This window comes from Opisthocomus hoazin, chromosome 2, assembly GCF_030867145.1.
Source record: "Opisthocomus hoazin isolate bOpiHoa1 chromosome 2, bOpiHoa1.hap1, whole genome shotgun sequence".
NCBI lineage: Eukaryota > Metazoa > Chordata > Aves > Opisthocomiformes > Opisthocomidae > Opisthocomus > Opisthocomus hoazin.
Window position 1 is genome coordinate 84,103,918 of NC_134415.1, and position 24,816 is coordinate 84,128,733.

At 36.1% G+C, this 24,816-nt stretch overlaps 1 protein-coding gene across 2 annotated transcripts in view; it reads left to right on the forward strand.

The window, feature by feature from the left end:
* The window catches only part of ASCC3 (activating signal cointegrator 1 complex subunit 3), a 307,731-nt gene that overhangs the window by 98,194 nt on the left and 184,721 nt on the right, over positions 1 to 24,816 (forward strand). For both annotated transcript variants that reach the window (XM_075414315.1, XM_075414316.1), the window contains exon 11: positions 17,928 to 18,092. In XM_075414315.1, the coding sequence (XP_075270430.1) occupies positions 17,928 to 18,092 (165 nt within the window). The remainder of the gene's footprint in view (positions 1 to 17,927; positions 18,093 to 24,816) is intronic.

Genomic DNA, 24,816 nt, shown 5'->3' on the forward strand with positions numbered 1-24,816 from the left:
GCAAGTTTGCAAATGGTACACAACGGGGAAGAGTGGTTGACAGATGGTTGTACAGCTCAGAGGGACCTTGACAGGCTGGAGAAATGGGCCAACAGAGATCTCATGAAGTTCCAGAGTTCAGTGCCATTTCCTGCTCAGGAGTGACGGGATAATCCTATGCACCAGTCCAGGTTGGGACTGATCGGCTGGAAAGTAGCGTCCCAGGAAATATACAGATGCTTTGATAGACAACAAATTGCACATGAGCCAACAGTGTCCACTTCAGCGAGGGCTGCATTCGGAAGAGTGTTGCCAGTAGCTCCAAAGAGTTGATCCTTCCCCTCTGCTCAGCCCTGATGAGACACATCTGGAGGGCTGGGGCCAGTTCTGGGCTCACTGTTGTGAGAGGAACAAGGACATACTAGAGCAAGTGTGTCAGAAAACCATGAAGGTGAGTAAGGGATAAGAACATCTGACACATGAGGAGAGACAAAGCACGTGGGGTCATTCAGCCTGGGCATGAGAAAGCTTGGACAGATGTGATCAGTGTGTATGAGTACATTCTGTATACATGTGTGAAGAAGACTGAGCCAGACCTCAGCAGTGTCCAGTGAGAGGACAAGAGACAATGAGCACAAAATGCAATACAGGAAATTCTCTGTAAAAGGAAGTGTGTTTGGGTTTTTTTTTTTTCCTATGTGAGTGGTCAGACACTGCAAGTTTCTCTAGAGAAGTTGTGAAGTCTTCACCTTAGAGATAATTAACATCTAACTGGACACACTCCTGAGCAGACTCCTCTAGGTGACTCTGTTTTGAGCAGTGAGTTGGACTGAAAGATCTCCAAAGGTACTTTCCAACCTTACCCATTCTGTGAAAATCAAGATTAGTCTATTTTGGGGGAACTGCCAATGTGATATTTACAGCATGTATCAATAAAAGATGAGCAAGGAACCATTTTAGACAGCATTTTGCCTGTTGCAGTGTTCCCATATAATTTTTAAAGATGACATTTTATCAAACAAATTTCCGATTTTCTTTTCCAGTCACAAAGGCTAATAAGCAGTATGCTTTTCATTTTTTATATGTGAAATTAAGACTAAAAATCCATAAAATGCATTGTCTGAATGTTAAATTCTGAAGTGCAGTGAATCTTCATAATAATAAAGAGTGCCTCAACTGAAGTTCTTAAATTAATATCAAAGAATCTGAAATTTGAGTACTTTATGGTGTGAACTAACAACTTATCTGCATGTGAGTAATTATTGAATTTATTAAAAACACCAAATAAAATATTATCATAGCGTTTTGTCTCAGGCTTTTTTTGGCACTGAGGATGTAATCTTCAGTAAAACTTGTAGGAATATAATTTTCAAGAGTGTCTATTATCATTAATATTTTATCTGTGAAGGACTTGGAAGAATGATTTTGTTAGCTTTAATGGTCTTTCACTGCTGAAAAGGTTCTGTGCAAAAGGAATCCAAGCGTCTATAAAATTATTGAGTAACTGTTTTGCGCTTCCAAATACTTTTTTAAGCACAGTAAATTTTACAGCATAAAAAAGCAGTCTTTTATAGTTAATGCAAATGATGCATTAAGTTAGACCCTTCTCCCAGAGTACAATTTAAAGGTACTCACAAGTCCAATTATCTTTGATTTAGATGTAAAAATTGCAGAATAACAGCTGTGCCTGCTGAGTGAGTATTCATCTGCAAAAAAATATCTTATTTGAGTAGAATCGAGGACAGGTTGCTCAGGGAATGTTTGCCTCTTTTGGCTCTTTTTCAAATTTAACTGCTTCTGGTCAGTTGCAGATGCAACTAAATTACAAAACAGCATCAGGGCAATTTAGAATTTATATCCTCTAAGTTGTCATTTTGCATGTTACAGAATATTTTAGGTTGTTTAGCATTTATTGTGACTTTGTGGAACAAAAAAACCACATTATACTTCAAATTAATACTTACAAATATTGCAGATAATCTTGCTAAATTTGCCTGCATTTAAAAGTACAGCTTTTTCTAGACTACATTTCAAAAATTTTTTAAGGAATCTTTGATACTAAAGAATGACTTGACATGCAATAACTATCTTGAAATATACTTTAATTTACAATAGAATTAGAGTAGATATAGTATAAAGTATTATTGGTATAATAATTAAAGTATTTTATTAGCTTAAAGTATATAATAGTACACACTATAGCATATAGTATTAGCAGAGTATATATTAGTAGCATATTAAATTATTAATATAGACTATAATTAGACTATGTTATTTAGGGTATATATTAGATATATATGTTTAGAATTGAAATTTCAACAATGTTTTTTAATTGAAGTTTTGAGGACGTTACCTTGCCGTGAATGCAACATTAAGTGCAGTTATGTACACTAAGCTGATCTTAAAAGTGTATAAAAAAGGATGAGAATTAGTCTAATGTGTCCTTCTACAAGAACAGATGTAATACATATATTTCACTATTGATAAATATTGGTTTAATTTGATCTTACAACACTCTGATCATGGAGCTTTCCTAAACTTCCTGGTGAATCTCCTCCAGGGGTTATCTGTCTTCACTGTTAGAAGATTTTTATTTTTTTTGTAATATTATTTTTTTTAACATAAATCCTACTCAAATTTTATTACCACTTTCCTACTCTGCCTTTCTTCCTCAGCCACTGCGGTTTGCTTTTTGAAGACTCTTGTAATTATCTCTGTTCAGTCGTGTTTGTTTAGCCTAAGCATCAATTCATTTAAACTTTCCTTAAAAGTCATGCTTCATTTATGTTTAGCCATTCTCATTTTTCACTTCTGGACTCTCAGTTGGTTTGCACGTCTTGCATTACGTTGCCCAAAACATAATGTGATGCCCCAAGGTCATATTGCTGCTGAGCAGAGTGGAAGGTTTATCTAGCATGTCCAAATAACAGCATTTCTGTTCCAAGGTTTCATTTTTTGCAACAGCACAGCATTTTTGGTCCATGTGCAGACTCATCTGCTCTTTCTCTTTTCCCTGTCGTTGCAACTACTGTCTTGCCAGTTCTTTTATATCTTATATTTGTTGAGATAGTTATTCCTAAGGGTCAGATTAATCTATTTTTGGCTTTAGCCGTGTAAAAGTTAGGCAACTAGTCTAAACAGGTTGCACAAACTTGCATGGAGATCTCTATAGGGAAAAAGCTTCTAAGGCCTGTTCATACTAAGATGGATGAAGTGAACCAGCTAGAGGGAAGCTAGACAACTAGTTTAGATGGCGAATTTGGGAAGTAGCAGGTAAGACAGGCAAGATGAATCTCATCCTCAGTGTAGAATCTTAAAATTGTGTTACTGACTTTCATCCATTAATGCATCTGTTCTTAAACTTTTATTTTAAGGCCTTTTTAAATTTTTACTCCATCCTCCAATATGTTTACAGCTCCCTGCAACATGATATCAATTGAAAGTTTAGTGAGTATCATCTTTAATCTATCATTAGGGTTACTGATGGAAATATGCAATAATACTGAGGTGGATAGACTCCTGTGGAACTCCGTTTGATCTGATCCCTTCATTACAACAGCAAACTGTTGGTATTTCCTCTGAGTGCTGAAAGGATCCAGCTGAAATCCAAAGTGTGTGCTAGTTTTTAGTTAACATAACCGGAGAAGATAAATCTGACAATCGTACCGTAGGTCTGTTGCAATCATCTTTAACACTGATTATCATTAATATTAGCATACATAATTTTCTCTGGAGTGTAGACTTGAAAGCACATTTAATGAAATTGCATTTGCATGAAAGCAAATGAATTGGTGTTTGGGTTGTCATTTTGTGAACAGGTGTCACGAAATTGACTCTTAATGCAGTATCTGTTTAACATCAACATCTCAGCCAAACCAAGAAACCTTTCTTCAGCTTACACTTGGTATGCCTGTGAGTCAGCGATTTGCATTGATTCGCAAAAAAAAATGGTTTGAGACAAAAAAAATCATGACTTTCTTCCGCTCGCATATAAATCTGTGAAAGAAAATAAAGCTGTTGTGTAAAGCTGTGTTAAAAATGGTGTTTGGAACAAAATGTCATCATTGCAACCTGGTCCTTTTTCCCACAATATTGGGTTAATCCATGTCTCGGGGCAATGCTTTACAGGAGCAGAACAGAGGGGAAAAAACGGATCAAGAACAACTGCTTCTTGAAGAACAGTACATACCTCACTTTTAGAGAAAAAATTAGCTCTGTGTTCCAGAGAATTGATATATGGTCGCTGATTTTTTTTTTTTTTTTTTATTCTCCCAAGTACCAGCAAAAGGAACACAGATGCTCTCTTTCCCCACTCTGGCTGATCTTAAAATAAAATAAATAAATGAAAGGTTCTAATTAGGCCAACAAAAGTTATTCTGAACTTCTTATATTTACAGTTAATCATGAGATATGTAGGGGCATTGTGATAAGCCTTAAAGTGTGCCAGTATAAATACATTGGAAAAACTGGTAGCTGAGGTAGTCTTTGTCTCCTAAAGTTGTGCAACCCAAGCCTAAAGTTTCCCTGCGGAATAGAGGAGGAATGACTGAAACCTTTTTCCATGCCGCTTTGAAAGAAAAAAGAAAAAGGAGCAAACAAACCAACCACCAAACAATCAAGACTGTTGTGTTTCTCAGAAATGTTAGTGTATTTCCAAAAAATGTTCTTTTACTTAATTTTTCTTTGTAAATTCTTATACGGTAAACAAACTATCAATTCTAGCCCAAATATTGCTATAATTCTGTTTCAAAACATACACAAATAGACTCTATACTCATGTTTTATTGTTACTGTGCTGTATCTGTTTTATATGAAAAAGGGGCTGGGGGAGAAAAAAATGCAAAATAACACTGGGAAGACTTGAAAACAAGCAGGCTGGATGCAGTGTCTCAAGAGACAGGCTCTTGCTGAAAGTTGTCAGATCTGATTAAGGGAGCTGTTGGCATCAATCAGACCTGACAGTAGTATATTGGAGGTTAGTATAACTATAATTAGTGAACTGATTAACAGCAAAGAGGAAAAGAGGATGATAATGTTTTGGATCAGAGTTCTTTAAAACATTTAGATCATTATTTAAACTTGAAGGCTGAGTGGCTAATTATATATTTTACAATATAAGAGCTAAATTTCACAAAGCATGCAAGCTGTTCTTCCTCGCTATGGTTGTTAAAATAAGGTTTGTACTGACTCTAAACAGACTGGCTTTCCTAGAAAAAGTAAAAAATACAGAGAGCAAGTGCTCGTATTTATATTATTTCTCAGTACAGCTATTGTGTTCCTAATGTATATTGTTTTGCATAGTTTCTTCTCAGATTGATGTAGCTACTCCACGTGTAAAGCTTCGTATTCTTTTAGTAAGAATGTAAAAAAACTGCAATGCTTTCACAGCAGCAGCAGCAGCAAAAAGGAATTCTGTCTGATTCATCAGCTGGACTAGTTGTACTGAGTTTGATTCTAGTTTGTTTTGGCTCTGTCAGAAGCTGTTGTATTAAAGTTTAAAAGTAGTGTTGGATCTTAGAAGTGAATTTTGTAATCACTGGGACATCCAGGACTGTGCTGAAAGCATAAAATTTTAAATCTTAACACACGAACTTGCATCTGTTAATTGTAACTGTGAAACTGAGTATACAACAAATAAAATAATATTGAAAAATCAGTTCAACAGTATATGTGAGGTATGTTGTAAGTATCTTGCTCTGCTAAGGAGGTGTGCTGATATATTGTGAATCAGTTGCCTTTTCATTAGGTTGACTAGCTGGGTTCTGTAAAGGAACTAAATCATCTCTAATTATTATGAGTTCCTAGGATTAAGTTATAAAAAAACCCATGCTGAACAAAGTTACATTTCTTCAGTTAAAAATCCATTTGCCATTTTAATGAGTTCTGAGTGGCAGCTGTTACAATTTTTGTTGTTCCCTTGTTGATTTCTAGACCTATTGTTGATTGATTATTGGTGTTAGCTTTGGTGGCTTACTAATTGCTGCTAATATGCATCAATATAATGCACCTCTGTAAGTTTTTCTAACATGAAAGACTCAGTCTTTTATGTAGATACTTTTTGTAAGTATAGTGTTATTATTGAATGTTTCTAAGGTATTTTTGTATACATATATGTATATGTGATCCTGTATTGCCATTACTTTAGCCTACAAATACTTACTAGGATTTGGTATAACATCATATATTCACCCAAATGGACATATTACTCATCTGCGTATCTTTGTATTGTAAGGAATTTGCTTTACTGGAGACATAATTCTCTGTAACTGTGTAAAACAGCATCAGATGGTAGTCTCTGATTTATGAAAAAAAAAGTATTGTATTCATTATTGATTACTTCCTACCTTCCTACCTCAAATTCTTGTTTTGGATTGCTGCCCTCTGTTTTACCTTTTATATGTTTATTCCACTCCCTACCTGAACTCCAGCTCACATGAGGTTTGGTCAAATGCTCAAATAAATCATACAGAGGAAGAGTGCAATAAAGAGAGGAATAAAAATAGCATTATGAAAGTGACTTGCAGGCTGCTGCTCATGTAACATGTTTTGATGGAGGTTTACCTCCGAGAATGCCAGAGTGGTAAAGTGTCCCTCATGGGGTGTGATATCAGGTATCTAATATTAAAATCTCTGAGAAGCTCCAAAGCATCACTGAGTAGAAGGGAAATATTTCCAAACTGTACAAAGCCCCAACATAGCAGCTCTCCCTATAGAATTGCAGAATATGCTGCATTCCAATGAGAGGCTGCTCCAGGCGGATGTGTACAGTTGTGTGCAATTTTCTGTGTCTCCATTTCTGCATGAGTAAAGCTCTTGCAGTGAATTTGCTGCCAGAACAAAGCACCAAGATAAATAGATATTGCATGAGTAGAGTAAACTGTGTAGTTTGCCCATGCCCCTTTGCCAAAAAACTGTCAGCAGATGCGGAGCACTGGCTGTGGCTTCCTCTGGGATCAACCACACATTCTTAAATGCTGCTTGCAAGTGTGGTAGGGGGAAGTTATGGATGTGTGTAAAAGAGTGGAAGAAAAGAGAAGACTGGTAGCAAGGTGAAAACAATGAAGACTAGCAGGTTATATTAGTTGAAATCTACAGAAGTAGATCTTTGAGAGGGAGTTTTTGAATATTGACAAGAAAGCACCAGTGGCTGGACCAGAATTCTTTGTTGATGTCTGTCCATGATAAATCCCTGTGGTGGAGACAAGCTTGCTGCATGCTTTCCAAGGCTTTTACATCCTTACAGCTTCTATTTCGTGCGTGAACTGTGTTTTTTCTTTGACCGTATATGCAAATGAAATAGGCCTTAAAATTGTTTCTTCTCCAACATCATTGAGGCACTTCAGAAAAATACTACTTTTTGTAAGTTTACTGAATTCCCATGTTTGGAATGATGCTAGTTTAATCACATTTAATTTCAGTAAAAGAATTCTTTTTAATATGCAAATGATGTAATAATTTCTAGTCATATCTGATCATTGTTTTATGTTGTTAAACAACAGCAAATTTCTGAAATACCTAACATGCATTTTCCAGTGGAGAATACATATATTGGTTGTTTCCAGGCTGTATTTTAGCTGAAGTCTCTTTACCTCTCCTTGATTTTGGCTGTGGTATCTTCAATCAGATATTTTTATGCTAACAACAAAATGAGTAACTCCAGTATCATTGGTCATTGCACAGAAGGAACAAGCTTTTAAAGGGCAGGTGCTCACATAGCCACAGGTATCAGGTGTTTTTTATAATAGGATTTGATTTTCGTTTGCTAGGAATACTGAAATAGTAAGAGGGTCACTTAATAGAAAGTGGGAAAGGTGCAAAGAGTTGTTAATGCAAAATGAAAAAGAAATGGCTGTTAAGAGGGTGAATAAAGAATGAAATTACAGTGGAAATGTGTATTTCTTGTTGATTTAGTCAGTGCTTTGAGAAACAATATTGTGAACTTCACAGAGGAAGATAACATAAATGGATTATTTGCTATTTATTTAGCAGCCATTCTAATGATTTCAAAGCAAAGAGGAAGCAGTACTTTCACAGGAGTATGTTAAATATGATAATATCTCTGTTGTGCTGCAGGGGTGCGATGACATATGATCATGAAATGTTTATGGATCTTGATCTAGCTTTGGAAAGATCATTTCATGTTGGAAACTTCCCCTAACAAACAGGCTTTATTATTCTGATCATTTGACATCCGCACGATTTTCCTTGCAAGGAGGCGTCTGGACTTGCTCATTAAGAGCTTGATCTTATTCTATAATTTCTTTCTAGAAAGAATGACAGCTATTAATGCCCAGTGTATACAATAATATGGATTAAAACTTACAGGTCAAATGTTTGAAAGTATGTGTGTGTACCGCTGTATGTATTTTCACATTTCTGGTATAATAAAGGCACACATATTTACATCCTCTGTCAAGGAAAGATGTTGAAACAGCATGTTAGCTGATACTACTGCTGCTCTGCTTACAGTATGGCAGTGTGCAGGCTTATTTCTGGAATAGTGCTGATACTCAGAATATCAACACTATCCAGTCTCAGTACAATGTACTTTTCTACCTTTTATGTTATGGAAATATTAAAATACTGTGTGCTCAGGCACAGGGCATCGGGGTAGACAAATGACAGGGAATATTAATGTAATGCTTTACTAGAAAGGACTTGTGTACTGCATTTATCAGTGCAGTGTAAGAGCCTGTGTAGTAAGGTTCTTATAGCCCTGCAGAATGAGGATTTTATGGAATCTGCGGTGAGCTATAGGTGTGTTGTAGTAGAAAAAAATTTGTGTAGCTAAGTAGGGTACTTACATGTGCATGCCTAGACAAGAATGAAGTCTGTTGCTGTGGTTGGTTCTTTTAAGTAATGGTCGTGGCTAAATGTTAAAATTGACCACTGTTGATAGTGGTTGTTATTGCTGATGACAAGTTTTTTCTGCTTGTCTGAAAAATTCCCCCAAAAGATGTTTTCCCCACCTTATATGAAAACTTCTACATGCAGTTGCACACCAGCTTGCCATCTCTAACGTTCTTGGCCTAGCGTTTGTATCAGCCTACTAAAAAATGAAAAAAAAAAATCAAACATTTTAAGTTACCATGATTTTGGGAAACACTCTACATAAAGAATTACTGCTCATAACTCGTTTGTGAACACGGCAACAGGAAAATTAAAATATGGAAGTGAATGCTAAGCTGAAGATGAGTGAAGTGTTTAGGAGGTGCAGCAACTGCTCTATTTGTGCAGTTGTAAGAGATTTTCTCAAAAGATTTTGTTTAATGCATCCTCTGTTTCGGTCCTTCAGAATTTTGTATACCTTTTGCCATCTTTTTTGCTTTTCTGTTCATAGCTTTTAATTCATCTATTCAATTCAGGTTAGTCATCTGGGATTGTTTTACTGGCTAACTCTAGTGCATATAAGATTGGCAGTTCTTTATTTGGGCTTCAAAACTAACGGTCGATACCAATTTTGTAATTACACAAAAGCCTTTACTCATATTCATTTTGTAAAAATTATTTTACTGAACAGCTCACTGATAGCAAGATCTACTTTCTGAATGAGGCTTATTACAGCAGACTAGTTTTCAGTCTTCTGTTCCTGCTTACTGTTGGGAATGTTTCATTTTTATTCTCAGGAAAGTCCGTAAAATCTCTGCTATAAGAAATTTAGCAATGTCTTTCCTTTGAAATCATTTCATCAATTCATTCAAAAAGCTTGTATTTAAATAATAGTTGAATTCTGTTTGTCATAATGGTTGAATTCTGTTTGTCATGTGCATCAGGAATAAAAACTTATAAAAATCTGTTGGAAGAGAAATAGCCAAAGGTATGATTTGGCTTGTAGGGTGTTTACTCAGTCATAATATGCAAACTTATATAAAACTATTGTAAGTCCCAAAATTTTGGTTGTTAACAGGTCTGATAAAGCAAAAACCCTGAAATAAGAACATGTTTAAAATTTGCAGTGTGTGCCAACTTTACTAATGGTGCCTTACCTTCTGGAAAGGTTTGAACAGATGTAAGGTAGACTATTTTGAGAATCCACTTGTAAGATAACAGGGCAGGGAGAATTTAATTTACTAACCTGATGATTCACAACCAACTGTTCTCCCTATTTTTTGTAATCAGAATGGTATGTTGTCTAAAACTACAACGGAACACCAGTTGCTTTCTCCTATCATGCCAGTTGGTGTTTAACCTGAGATCCAAGTCAATCAGTTGTTTATACATTTTGGTGTGGCAATATCTGGCACATAGGAAGAATGACATAGGCCTTTTTCTAATTGTTTTCTGGAAATCATAGTAGTTAGGAATGGGGGGGGGAGTGTCTGAATTTTGATTTATTGTTGTATGTATGAAAGGGACAAAAGGTGAGAGAAGTGGCAGACATAATTGGAGGTTCAAGTGGCTAAAGAGAGGAAAACTTGAAAATGGTCTTGAAGAAATTGAAAGTAGTGAATTTTGTAGTATAGGACATTGTAATTAAATATTTTATGTAGTTTGTTCTGAAATATTTTCATATGTGGATTGGACCTGTGAGAGTGTAAATTTGAGGGGATTACCATAGTTTTACTAGCCTCAGAGTGTGTGCACAAATTATTCAAGCAGAAATCAGATGCTAGTCATGTACAAGATGTATTTGGGAGAACTTAAAGCATTAAAAATTTCAAAACATTGCGAGTGAGCTATTGAAAAGGTAAACCTTCAGGCTGCTCCAACTACTAAAAATTAATATTTGACTCTAAGAAATTAATGAAAGATCATTTAATTTCAATGAGACCATAAGCCTTTTCAGACTAAGAAAAACCCCAAACAACAACAACAACAAAACCCAGCATTTTTCAACATGTTGATCTTCTGAAACTACAGTGAAGATGTAGCTTGGCTTTTAAGGGAACTGAATAGAAACTGACAAAAATAGTTAGCAAATCATGCAATTATAGAAAAATGCGTTTTCAGAGTCACTTGAAATTTTGTCAGTTGACATTGAAATTATCAGCTAATGTCGATGACTTCTTTTTTCGAAGTGATTAGACTTCTTTGTTTGAGTTTTTACCTGAACATTGTATAAAGTAATGTAGGGATGTGTTAAATAACCCTATAGCTAAATGAAATCATTTGGGGTTTAAAAAATTTTTTTTAAAACTGTTATCTTTTTTGGTATAAAAGTGAAATTGAGCAGCAGTCCTCACCTAAGACAGAAGACTTTGTGATAAGCCCATGTTTCCCCTAGTAGAAAAGGGAAAGTCTGTGTGGAATAGTTACTAATGATAATCCAAAAAGCATTGGAAAAGGAGAATTGTATGTGCAGAGAGAAATTTAAGTTGACAGTAAAAATATTGACAGTTAATCCATTTCTATTCAAACGTACCCTAATACAAAAAACAGATTGAAATGTCTTGCATGAGTTGCAGTTCATTAAGCAAATGTGACACTTTATTTTCTAACTATTTCAGTACTGGAAGAGGTGAAGTGGTGAAATAGCAATATAAATGAACATGCTTCTCAGTGTGCTGATAAGTCAAAGTAAAAAAAGAAAAATATTAAAAAGATGTCTGAAGACATGGTTTCTGTGTCCTTCCCTTGCCCCCAAACAGAAAGCAGGATCCTTTTGCTGAATCTGAGTTTTTAGTTTATCACTTTGTAGATAAAACACATTGTCTCTGAAAATTAATTATAAAAAGAAACACCACTACCACATTTAAAACTAATTATGAGATCGGTCATAATGCTGCTTTGTTTATTATTTTAATTTAAAAAATAATCTGTAGCTTTGTTAATATTTGCTGATAGTCAACATTTTCTTTTAGCTGGTATTTTTAATTAGCATTTTATATATTCAAATTCAATTTATGGTTTGAGACTACAATGCTGATTTGTTTGGTCTTTTTTGGAGGATTTTTTTTCTCCACAGTAATTTCTATCTGCAGAATAAATATAAGAACCAGTCATATTTTCTGGCGAGACATTCTCTGGAGATCTCTCATCTTACTAAATGAAACAGTGTACCAAATACAGCTTTTAGTTCAGGTCATCACTTTGAGTAACATTGCTGCTTTAAAATAAGATCAAAGTAAAAGACCATTATAATGATGTTTAGTCATCACTCAGAAACAGAAGAATTAATGATACCATTTTAAATATACATCCTTATAACATGACTGGCATTAAAAAAAAACCTGCAATCTGAAGACTGGCAATTTAGATTTAGCAAATTAGCTAAGTAGCTTGCATTTGTAGTATTTCACACCTTAAAGTCTTAATATGCATTGCTAAATATATTTCCTCACTGTTTGCTAATTAATGTTCTGTGGAAGTACAGCTGCTAATTTTTGGTGGTTGACATAGCTCATTTTAATGTGATAACAGTTGCATCTGTAGTAGTGTTACAATTCAGTTCATAAGCTGTGGTCATACATTTTTACACCTACTATTTTGTAGAAGTACAAGCACTTGAGAAGTCTGTATTTGCTAACAAAATGCACCCAGTAATATTTTAACAAAACATAGAAACAACCCCTACACACCACCACTCTCTCTGTGATATTAGTGACTCAGTGAGTCTTTCATGTGTTAAGTTTTAAATATTGCAGGGCAGGAATATCTTTTTCTGTAATATCACAAGGTCTCTTCAGGAGTAATACTTTGTAATTAGTAAAGACTGATATACTCTGATGGTAAAACAGTTGGACTGGAACAATATTATGAGGCAGTGTAGGGAAAATTATTTCTCTGAGGAGAATAAATATTATCAGGATATATCTTGTGGAGGTCAAGTGAAGAAAAAATATTCATAAATGCATGTGTTTTGTAAGATACTTTTTTTTTTTTAAAGAAGCATCAGGATGTAAGCAATATAGGAGGTTCCTGGAGTGCACTGGTGAGAACTTCCTCCTCCAGGTGATAGAGTAGCTAATGAGGAGAGGTGCTTTGCTGTATCTCATACTCATCAACAAGGAGGGGTTCACTGGGGCTATGAAGACCAAAGGCAGCCTAAGCTGCAGTGGCCATGCAATGGTGGAGTTCAGGATCCGGAGAGGAAGGAACGGGGGAAAAAGCAAGCTCACAACGCTGGACTTCAGGAGAGCAGACTTTGCCCTCCTCAGAGACCTGCTTGGAAGACTCTCATGGGATAAGGGCCTAGAGGGAAGAGAGGCCCAAGAAAGATGGTTAATATTCGAGGATCACCTCTTCCAAGCTCAGGAGCAGTCCATCCCAACGAATAGGAAGTCAGGCAAAAAATGCTAGGAGGCCTGCATCGATGAAGAATTTGCTCCTGGTCAAACTCAAACACAAAAAAGAAGCATACAGAGGGTGGATGCAAGGACATGTAACCTGAGAGGAATACTGAGACATTATCTGAGCGTCCAGGGATGAAGTTAGGAAAGCTGAAGTCCAAATGGAATTCAGTCTGGTCAGGGATGTCAAAGACAACAAGAAAGGCAACAAAAGGAGGAATAAGGAAAATGTGGGCCCATTGCTAAGTGAGACAGGGGACCTAGTTACACAGGACACAGAGAAGGCTGAGGTACTGAATGTGTCCTTTGTCTCCGTCTTTACTAGCAAGACCAGCTTTCAGGAATCCCAAATCCCAGCAACTGGGGGAAAGTCTAGAGCAAGTAAAGTGTACCCTTGGTGTAAGAAGATCATGTCAGGGAATATTTCAGCAAACTAAACATACATAGGTCCATGGGCTCTGATGAGAAGCATCCACAAGTGCAGAGGGAGCTGGCTGATGTCATTGCAATGACACTCTTGATAATCTTTGGTCAGTCATGGTAAGTGGGAGACATGACTGAAGAGTGGAGAAAAGCAAATGTCACTCCTGTCTTTAACAAAGGCAAGAAGTAGGACCCAGGGAATGCCAGGTCGGTCAGCCTCACCTAGGAAGATGGAGCCGCTAATCCTGCAAACAGTTTCCAGGCACATGAAAGACAAGAAAATCATATCAGGAGTAGTCAGCTTGACTTCGCCAAGGGGAAGTCATGCTTGACCAGCTTGATAAATTTCTGTGATGAGATGACTGGCCAGGTAGAGGAGAGGAGAGCAGTGGATATTTTCTACCTGGACTGCATTAAGGCCTTCGACACTGTCTCCCATAAGATTTTCATAAAGAAGCTGTTGATTTATGGGCTAGATGAGCAGACAGTGAGGTGGATTGGAAGCTGGCTGAATGGCCAGGCCCAGAGGGTGATGATCAGTGACACAAAGTCCAGTAGGAGGCTAGTGACTAGTGGTGTACCCCAGCAGTTAATACTGGGTCCAGTCTTGTTCAACATTATTAATAATCTCAATGATGGGGAAGAGCATAGCGTCAGCATGTTTGCTGATGACACCAAACTGGGAGGACTGACTGATACACCAGAGGATTGTGCTGCTGTCCAGAGGGACTTTGGCAGGCTGGAGAAATGGCCTGACAGGAACCTTGGGAAGTTCAACAAAGGCAAGTGCAAAGTCCTGCCCCCAGGGAGGAATAACACCATACACCAATATATGCTGGGGGCTGAGCAGCTGGAAAGGACCTGGGGCTCCTGGTGGACACCAAGTTGAACAAGAGCCAGCAGTGTGCCCTTACTGCATTAGACAAGGGGATGCCAGCAGGTCGAGGGAGGCAATCCTTCCCCTCTGCTCAGCACCACTGAGGCCACACCTGGAGTACTGTGTCCAGTTCTGGGCTTCGCAGTGGAAGAGAGACATAGACATACTGGAGAGAACCCATTGAAGGGCCGTGAAGATGGTGGAGTAGAGCATCTCTCATATGGGGAGAGGCTGAGAGAGCTGGAACTGTTTAGGCTAGAGAGAAGTCTCAGGGGGATCTCATTAATGTATTTAAATACCTGAAGGGAGGGTGCAAAGAGGACCAAGCCAGGCTTTTTTCAGTGATACTCAGTGAACAGGGACAGAGGCAAATGGACACAAACTGAAACACAGATCATGTCTCAATATCAGGAGACACTTTTTTACTTTTGGAGTGACTGAACACTGGCACAGGTTGCCTAGGAAGGTTGTGGAGTCTTCATCCTTGGAGATAATCAAAAGCTCTCACGGTATGTTCCTGGGCAACTAGCCCTAGGAGGCCCTGCTTGAACAGGGGAGTTGGGCAAAATGACCTCCAGAGGTCCCTTCCAACCTCAACCATTTTTTGATTCTGTAACAATGGAGTCTGTCAGGCTGGGTTTCAAAAACGTTGAGACAGCAAATCAATTGCTTTCTGAAAGCTGATAATGTGTTGCTGATGGTACTTGAGGTGATTGAATGTTCTTATGGGAGAAATGCTCAAATTTGGACGAGTAATTTTTATAAAGGTTTTGTAAGTCTCTGCTGGCTGTGTCTACTTTTCTCAGCCAAGGCCTTGAAGCATTATTCATAATTGCCCAGTGGTTTTACCCCTTCCATTGTATAATTTCTGTGATAAGAAACTGGTATTGGTACTAACACTAGTGTGGAGCATTTGTATACCTCACAGCATCAGATTTGGAGGCCACCTAACCTGGTTTATTGTTTTCTTGTTTTGTCAGTCTAGGATCTAGTGCAACAGTCTTCATTTTTCTTATTTGTACATTGTGTTCTCACAGATAATAAGATTCTGTTTGAGAAGAAAATGTCATGAATCACATATTCTGTGGGTTTACAATATCTGGTAAAATTTCAGATAGGATACTGATAGTATCTGTTCAATTCTTAATTTGTGTGTTTTTTAGTATTCTACCATGGTTGCTTAGAATATAGCCAATGCTGACTAAATGAAAACAGTTGTTGTGTGTAAGCTTCCATAGGGACTTACTAGTTTTATAATTGCTGTAGAAGCATTGCCATCTATAAGATTGAACTCTGTGTCATCTTAGTGTTTTATTTCTGAACATCTAAAGTTGAGAGAAAGCCCTATCATAAAACGTGTTTATTATGAAAGAACTGATAGATGTCCGATGCTCTTTTTCCTGTCTGACTGTAGACTCAATTCTTATTTGTAAAGAGAAGTGTGGATTCATCAAATACTAAATGTTAAAATTTATGTCTTACTGTTTGTTCTTTTTTAGTTTAAGTAGAATTACAGAAAAATATGGATGTAATATTGCTTTAAGAGTCAAAGACCTTGATACTAAAATTTGTATTAAAATAACCTTGGAATCAAAATCTGCCAGAAGAAACTAATCCACTTGTATGGGGGAAAGAAGTTGGCAATTTAGTTAAAAATACTTCGTCAAATAAAGTTATACTGATAGAAGTAGGAAGTTCTTGCATTTTAGAATTCCTGTTTTAAAAGCTGTATCATAAACCTGGTTTGGTCATCTGTCTAACATTTGTTATATCTGTCCTCTTATAGGATAAGGTAATTCAAGATTGTTGACTGGAATTTGGTCAGTATCAGTAGAATTCTAGAAAACAAGTGTCCTGTTCTCTAGATCCTGTCACAAGTTGATAAGCTTATTTATAACATGAACCACTTACACGTTCATGATCACTGGACTGTGTTTTATTTTAGTATCGTGCCTATTTATCAAAGCTGTTGGAAGTTTCCCCATTTTGCCAATTCTTAGTATCTTTTAATGATTGGTAGTTGAATGTTTAAAAAGTTTCATTTCATAATCAAACAATCCCTGTCATCTTTTACTCATTAAAGCGTTCATGTTGCTCTAGATATCACCTGAACAAGATCAGCCCAATTTCTAAACGTTCATATTGGGGCCTATGAAAGAACAGAATCTGAATTTTCCTTTTTATTTTCTGAGTGATTTTCAACTGCAAAGTTACAGAGTAACCTTCATTTTAATAATTCTAAGGGGTTTTTTTGTGAAATAAGTGAGACTGTAAGGTAGGCTTTGTGCCTGTCCCAGAAACCTCAAGCTTTGACAGATAGTGATTCATTAGATTTGTTATGAATAGGCAATAAATAATTGCCCTTAAATCATAGTCATAACTTGCAGGCACGTTACTACTGAATTTCAGTGGATGAGATTCAGTTCTATGGGGGGTTTATACATAGCAGTTGGCACTTAGATAAGAAATTATTTTTGTTGAGTGGTATATGAGAAAGCTGCATTTCTATTTCTATTCAAAACAATTGCTGAGAATTTGAGGGGGGTGAGGGGGAGAGGAGTGAGATGCTTTCTTTAGAGTGACCACTTTATGTCCGATCTGAAATTTAAAAATGCTACTTTCTTGAATTCTTGTGTTAAGGTCACATGAAGTGACTGCTGAGTATGTTGTCGTTGTGGGGAATGGAGGGTACTGCAATTGTTCGGCAATTGGAGATTGAATGTACCTCAATTTTATCTATTTGATAGTCAGTTACTTCAGAATTTATTTAAAAAGAGAAGTCATTGCAAAAGCGTGGAGGAAATGGCACCATGATAGAGACTTACCACAGATGTATCTACGTGAAACAATAAAGTTTGGAAGTTCCCGTTTCCAAGATGGGTGGAAGTTGTTTAATCTGTTTTGCCAGTGCAAGGATCAAAATATCAAAATGTACAACTTGAAAGTGTGTCTTAGGGAGAAAGCATTTCAGAGGGAACTGGGAACTATCAGCTTAAAGCTTAGGTGTGAGGGGGGATCTTTGGTGTTTACTGTGCTGTGGTGAAGGTTAGAAATAGTTTATCACAGATCATTTTTAGTGGGACACATACTTTAAATGACTCCCAAAATTACATAAAGAGTTGACTCTGGATAACTGTTTAATTGTTTTAATGTGGAAAATATGTGCAAATAATGCACAGCAGCTTGAAGTTGTTATTTGACATTTCCATGTGGTTTTCCGTACTGAATCCTACTAATAGCCATCCAACATACATAGATGCAACAAGCTGTGTCTGCCTCATATGTAAAGTAAGTAAGATAGTTTCATTGAGTTCTACATTGCATTTACTCTGCTGTATATTAAAATACTGCTTTTTTATAAATTTGAATCTGGATTTGTCTTTGTAAATGCTTAATATTTATTTTTTCTGCCCTACTAGATGCTTGTAACTACTCCAGAGAAGTGGGATGTAGTGACAAGAAAAAGTGTTGGTGATGTAGCCCTCTCTCAGCTGGTAAAACTCTTGATTCTTGATGAAGTTCATCTGTTGCATGAAGACAGAGGACCAGTACTTGAAAGTATAGTAGCACGTACTTTACGTCAGGTAAGAATGAAAAAAATCTTCAAAAGAATTTTATTTTCGTCAAGCATAGATAGATTTCAGTGTAAAAGGAGAAAAGCTTAGACAGTGAAAGCATTGAAATTTGGCAGTTTACAATGTATTATATAGCTATTCTGTACTATGAATAATAATCAGGTTAATGTTTTAACATAACAAAGATTGAAAGTATTTTCTTATCAGGAATGCTGATTCTTGATTAGTAGTTTTCCTAGGATAAATTTTTTTGTTTTAATGAAGAGTAGTGTCTTAAATCTAGGTAAAATTTTCAGCACTGCTATAAAAATACTGTGTAATTTTTACTTCAGCATAATTGACTCTTTTTTTTCTGTGTGCTTTAGTGGTACTTACTAAATACCAAGATTTGAAAAGGCAAAAGGAAAAAAGGATGAATGTGTGGGGTGTTTTCTTAGATCTTGTACAAAAGAAAAATTCAGAGTTAGGCAATGCAGAAGATTGGTCTCAATGGTGAGATGTCCATTTACAAGAAAAATAAAATGTGGAATTTAGGGATGAATAGAAAGGTTGGAATAAGGATAAATAAATAATGGTAAGGAGAGCATAGAGTGCCATTCGGGGTTTTTTTCTGTCATGCAGAGCAAAAGTATGTCAGTACAAATAATCTCTAACAAATGAAGAATAAACACAATTGGTATTGTTATGGCTGTATTTGTAGCACGTTAAATGTTTAAAGCCTTTTAGCTTTCAAGATGCTCTTTTCTTCATAAGGCTATACTAACCTTGTTAAGGCTGTCTGGATTGTCAGATTCCAGCTCCTGTAAGGACAGGATAAAATGGATGTCTGCTGTAATCCAGCACAGAAAGTGTAAAGTTCTTGTATAAGAACAACCCAAGTAATAATCGCTTAGAAGAAGCTGAACTTGGAAAGATTTTTTTTTTTTTTTTTTTTTTTAATGGAGACTAGGGCTTTGTGAAGTTTAGACTAGCTCAAGGGCACTAAACCTTAACCTGTTTGATATTGTCTTTTCTTTGCTAAATGGTTTTTATAACCTTGTTTTCCTTAGGTGCCTTTAAAGTAAAGCATCTCAGCTTTTAGCAGTGACCATGATGGTCATTGTCTTCATGTCAGATTGCAGGAGTCATTGATTTTTTTAATGCAAAGTTTTGTGAGACTTGTAAGGTAGGCTTCAGCTGTCCGAAAGAGGTGTCTAGAGCCATTTTATTTGCCCTGCATTATTCAACTTGGCATCCTGTTTCTGCTTCATTTGGACACAAATCTCCCATAGATCCTTTCCTTTTGTGCCTGTCAGGCCTGTGCTGGTAACTTCAGGAACATAAAATCTGAGGCAATTATGTCTCGGGTACTGAATCCTGCTCTTAGTACATTTATTGTAATATGGCAGTATCTTGCTTCAACACTCATTCAAAAAATAGCTCTCTAAGGTGCTTTAATCTTCTAGGATTTCAAGGTCTGTTTTACCTACGAAGTTAGAGTTTAATTCCTCTGGAATTGAAGCTACGCATTTGTAGCCCTTCCTTAAGTGAAACAGTTGGGAAGAAAACCAAAACACAAATCTCTAAACTATCTCACCACCTTTCTGAAGACCTTATTTATTCTAAGTTCATAAGAAAGGCAGTAATGGAGGCTACTATGAATCTTTACAAGAAGGTGGATGAAGAGAAGGAAAATTTACAATATAGAAGTACGCTAAAAAAAACCCCACAGTTACATAGACAACAAAACTACTTGTAGAAATATTTAAAATTACACAGTAGAAAACAATTCCAGACAAAAATATTTTGAATTGTAAGCCTCCCAGGGAGCTTGGGAACATAGTTGTACAAAATATCTCCTGTTTCTGTTTTGCCTTTTTAACATGGAAACAAATAATAAGAGGATTAGTTTTAAAAATTACACTGAAATGTTAATGCTGCAGCACCTGAGCCTGCAAGCATAGTTCTATGAAGTTTGCAATATACATCCATAACTAATTGTGAAATTACTAGAAGTTTGGTTTGGTCACTAGAAAAGGTAACGTAAATATTCTGATTTCAGAAGTATTTCACTAGATTTTAGTAAAAATACTATTACAGATGTTTTAAGTGTAAAAATATCACTTCTAGTAATGTTTTAATGGTATTTTGCAAAGAAAAAATATTTGATTACATTTCTTTGGTTCTGTTCCCTGCTCATAGTTCTGTTTTATGCATTTTGATACAAATTCGTAAATGTCCCTGGAGCAGGAACTAAACCAAGGATATTCAGCCCTTCCCTGGAGAATGTTCTTCTGACTTCAGTGATGCTGTATGAAACATTTAAGCTCTTCTCCAGCCCTTCTGAAAGTGGTTCTAGAATGTATTTTTTTATTGATATCTATAGAAATATCATACTTATTCAATATTCATGCACACAGGAGGTAAGAATAATTGTTCAGTTCATAAAAAACAGAACAAACAAACAAAAACGAATTTAAAAACCCATTGACAACATCAATCTAAAGTATCCTTCTGTCAATTACACCACTGCAGTAATTGCTGAAATCAATTACCTGATTTGTATACTGGTTTAAGACATGAGAAGTATTGACTAGTTTTTCCTACTTTGTAGTGGAGGGATTCAGAAAGTGATTAGACAAGTAATTAAAAAAAAAATCCGTTGCGGATGAATAGTCACTAGATCAGACTGGGAGCTGTAGTACTGGGGGCTATGCTGGCAAATATCATTGACATTTTCCCAGTTTCTGTACTGTCCCTTGTAGCCACTATGGGAGACAATGTAGCGAAGTAGAAGAGTTTTTAGTCTGGCCTGGAACAGTCATTTCTTGTACCACTTCTAAGACAGAACTGTGATAAATTCCTTTGAATACTGCTTCAACCTTTTCAATAAATCACTAATAGCTACTCTAATAATGGTGTGTGCCTATAGTTTCATCTGGATCATACTTCCCTAGCTTGTATATGGTACTATCTTATGAGGCAATGTCATGATTCCTGTGCAGGTCAGGTTGTATAATGTAGTGCCTTTTACATTTTGCGGGGTTTGTCATCCTGTCTTATAGAAATGGCATCTCTCTTGTTTTGCTGGAGTGTGTGAGGGTTGTTTTGCTTAGATGGTGGATAATAGAAAAACAGACAATGGATTTTTTGGGGGTAATTTTTGGTCTTTTTAAGAATTAGTGTTCAACTAACTACTTGCACCTACAACTGTGCCAGCAAGGAATTTTTTTTTTGAGATCCATGTTCAATATGCTGTACAAATACAGCTATACAAATACATTCTCAAAAACAGAATATCCTGATGCATTAGCAGGTCTGTCCTAATTTGTACCTCAAAATACTTGAATTATTGTTCTACTTTCCCCTAGATGAGCACTGAGTCACACCACTTACTGTAAGACTTTAACATGTTCGATTTAACTTATGGCAATTTTTTAGAGTCAGGTTGTTTTAAAACCTGGAAGGAGCATGTGTATTGGAATAGCTGACAGTTGTACTCATAGCAGAATGAACAGCATATTCGTGCATGTTTGCACTTCTCAAATGTTAGAGAATGTTTTTGCAAGTGATTTAAATTGACTTTGCTAAACATTTTAGTGGGAAAATTGCTTTGAGCTCTGTTATATACTGTAGGTATAACATCAAACAACTTCTTTGAATCCAGTTCATAGCTTTGATGTTTAAAGTTTTAGTCTAGAGCATAATGCCGATGTAAAACTAGAATGCTTAAACTTTTTAATCAAACTTTCCACACTTCCGTAATATCTGCTGAGCTTATTAGCTTGAAAGAAGAAAATTGACCGCTTTTAAAGGACACTGAATTATTGTGTCATAATTATTCAGAGATTTTGATGACTTCTTTGGTGCTTACGGGCATTTTTTCACAAAAAGCATACTGGATATTATACTTGAGTGATATGAGAGTTTTGATACCTTCTCTCAGCTATATGAATGATAAATTAGATAAAAGAAAGTCCATATTATAAGATTTATCCAATTTTGGGGAACCAAAGCTCCCATCTTAGGTACACAAATATTGTTCTCAGGTAGGACAACACAGCAAGACAAACAATCTGGGAGGTTCCTGGAGTGCAGTGATGAGAACTTCCTCTTCCAGGTGACAGAGGATGCAGCGATGAGAGGTGCTCTGCTGTACCTACTTGCCAACAAGGGAGGGACTCGTTGGGGATGTGAAGACTAAAGGCAGCCTTGGCTGCAGTGACCATAGAATGGTAGAGGAGTTCTCCTTCTCCTGGAATTTCTCAGATTTTCTTGCTGAGCTTTCTTTCCTCATGACACGTTATTTAAGAAACTTCCCCTCTCAGCTGTTGTGTGGTTTTCTTTGCTCTGGATGCATTTTCAATATTTCTAGCTCCTTATTTTCTCCTCTCTTTTTTTCTGTCCTTTTGGTTCCCTCTTTTACGTCCTGACTAGAAATCAGAAACAAACTCAGAGGTTTCTCACCAAAGTCAAATGCCTAATTGTTACCAAATTGAGAATTATGTGCTTGGAATCCCATTCTTGATTAAGAATATTTTGGCAGTTAAAAAAAGAAAAGGCAAGGCTGATAGCTAATGACCTAAAACCAACTTGTTAGATCTATATATCTTGTTTTTAATGGTAGCCCGCTGTAGTTCCTGTATGTGTCTTTTGGGACTAGAACGGTGTTGGCATTTCATTTGGTTCTTCATTTCTCATCTTGAGTGACTGCTGTTAGTCTTCTGTGTCTTTGATGTTACTTGTATAGGGTAATGAATTTTCTCAGGATTTTCTATTACTTAATAAACCAAACAAGCTTAGTGACACTTCTACAATAATTTTTTTTGTTTCCAGCTGTAGTATTGTGGGGCTTTTTCACTTCTTTCTTATATTTGTGATTGTATTTTTGAAACATGTCAACAAAACTGGGTATAGAACTTTTGTGTTAGTTTTGGTTGTGGTATATGCAGAGGTGGAGCGTTCTCCTCCTGTTACACAGTTCGTTCCTTTTTATACCTCTAAGAATTGCATGTACTTAATTTGCTAACACATGATCTTCAGAGCTTGCATTCGGATGCTTGTTCATTAAGTCCTCAGACCAGCCTCTTACAGTGCTGCAGGATTCACTTGTTGCTGTAAGAATGTTTCCTGAGAATAGTGTCCCATTTTGCAGCTGTGGCCTGTTTTAGAGTGAGCTAAATTAAAAGAAACTTAGTTTGAATAGGACCATCAGCCTAGATTTATCTGTATGGCAGACACACACATCAGCTATATTAATACTGCCAGTTACCTGCTCTTCTTGTCACCAGTTATTTTTTATTTGCTGCATATCATAGATAAAATTATTGAATTGAGTTGGGCTTAGAAAGCAATTAGAGGTGTCCCTTTTTAATTGCTGTTTTTCAATTATACATTCTCTTTAAAATCTGTCAGTTCATCACCTTGTGATAAATTTAATACATTTTTTTTATATTCTGTGATGTTATTTTTAAACAGTGTGTTGTGCAGCCGTATGTCTAATGCCTTACGTGAGTCTAGATCTATTTTGTCTTTTCTGGCAACCTGGTAGTTGTGTGAATATGACTTTTTTAAAACAACATACTTTTTTAAAACAAAACCTAATCTCCATTTCTCCATTTGTTTGGAAAGTGTTATGTATCAGATACCTGAATTAATCTGCAGAAGCTTTTCTTTTACTTTGCATGGAAGTGATGTCAGGAAGTCATTCTGAATGTCATTTTTTATTATTGATATGTGAACATTTTGCCATTTTTGTGATATATCCATGGAGTTTAAAAGGTAATAGTGATTGTCATATTTTTGTGTTCTTTCATAATATGGTACAGCAGTTTAACTGATTTGTGGAAGGGTTCATATTTCTTTTTGTTTCTTAGTTTGGGAACAAAACAATAAGCATAGCATGAAAAGGCATTCTGTCATTGAAGAAAAACTGACATGGCACTGTGCAGGGCATAGAAGTCTCTTAATAGGTAGATTCAAAATGTCATTTCTTAAGGCAAAGTATTGCATACATAATATTTAGCAGAGGGAAAATAATATGGCTTCTAATAGTGCTTTCTGCGTGGTTACATTTTTTCAGTACCTCTAGATTTTTAAATATGTTCTAAATGGAGGACTGAGATCACAGTATTTTCAGGGTTCATTGGAAGCAGAGTAAAACTCATTTATAAAATTACTTAACTAGATGGTTGCCTGGTAACAAATGCATTCTGTGCAGAGTGTTTGAGTTGTAGATAACATCCTGTGTAGAATCTTCGCAACGGTATTAGTAATTGCATTTTTACTGTGCACTTTTGGTTTTGCAATTTTACTGGTTTTTAGTTTTTGTTCCTAAAACTAGAAAATTACCACCTATGTGGACTGATTGACTACTTCTTGATTCTTTCATTAGACAATAAACAAGATGTCAATAAGCAGGTAAACACTGGTGAAACATTCTAACACACTTCCTTCTTAGTCATTTTGAAAAACCTTTAATTCTTTTTTTTTTTTCCAAATGTTCTAAGAATTCCTCCTTTTTTTCCTTTCTTCTCCTTTTTTTTGGATAATTTGAAAAACATAGATCTTCTAAGAGACTGAGACTTAGAGGCATTCCTAGGGGTAGGGTGTTATCTAGGAATTAATCTGAATCCCTGTATGCAATATTTCATTCTTATTACTGCTGAGCAGGGAACTCTGGAACCTAAGTTAAGAATTCGTCTTCTTGCACATATAGACTAGAAATGAAGAAATGCTTGTGTCTAATTTTCTA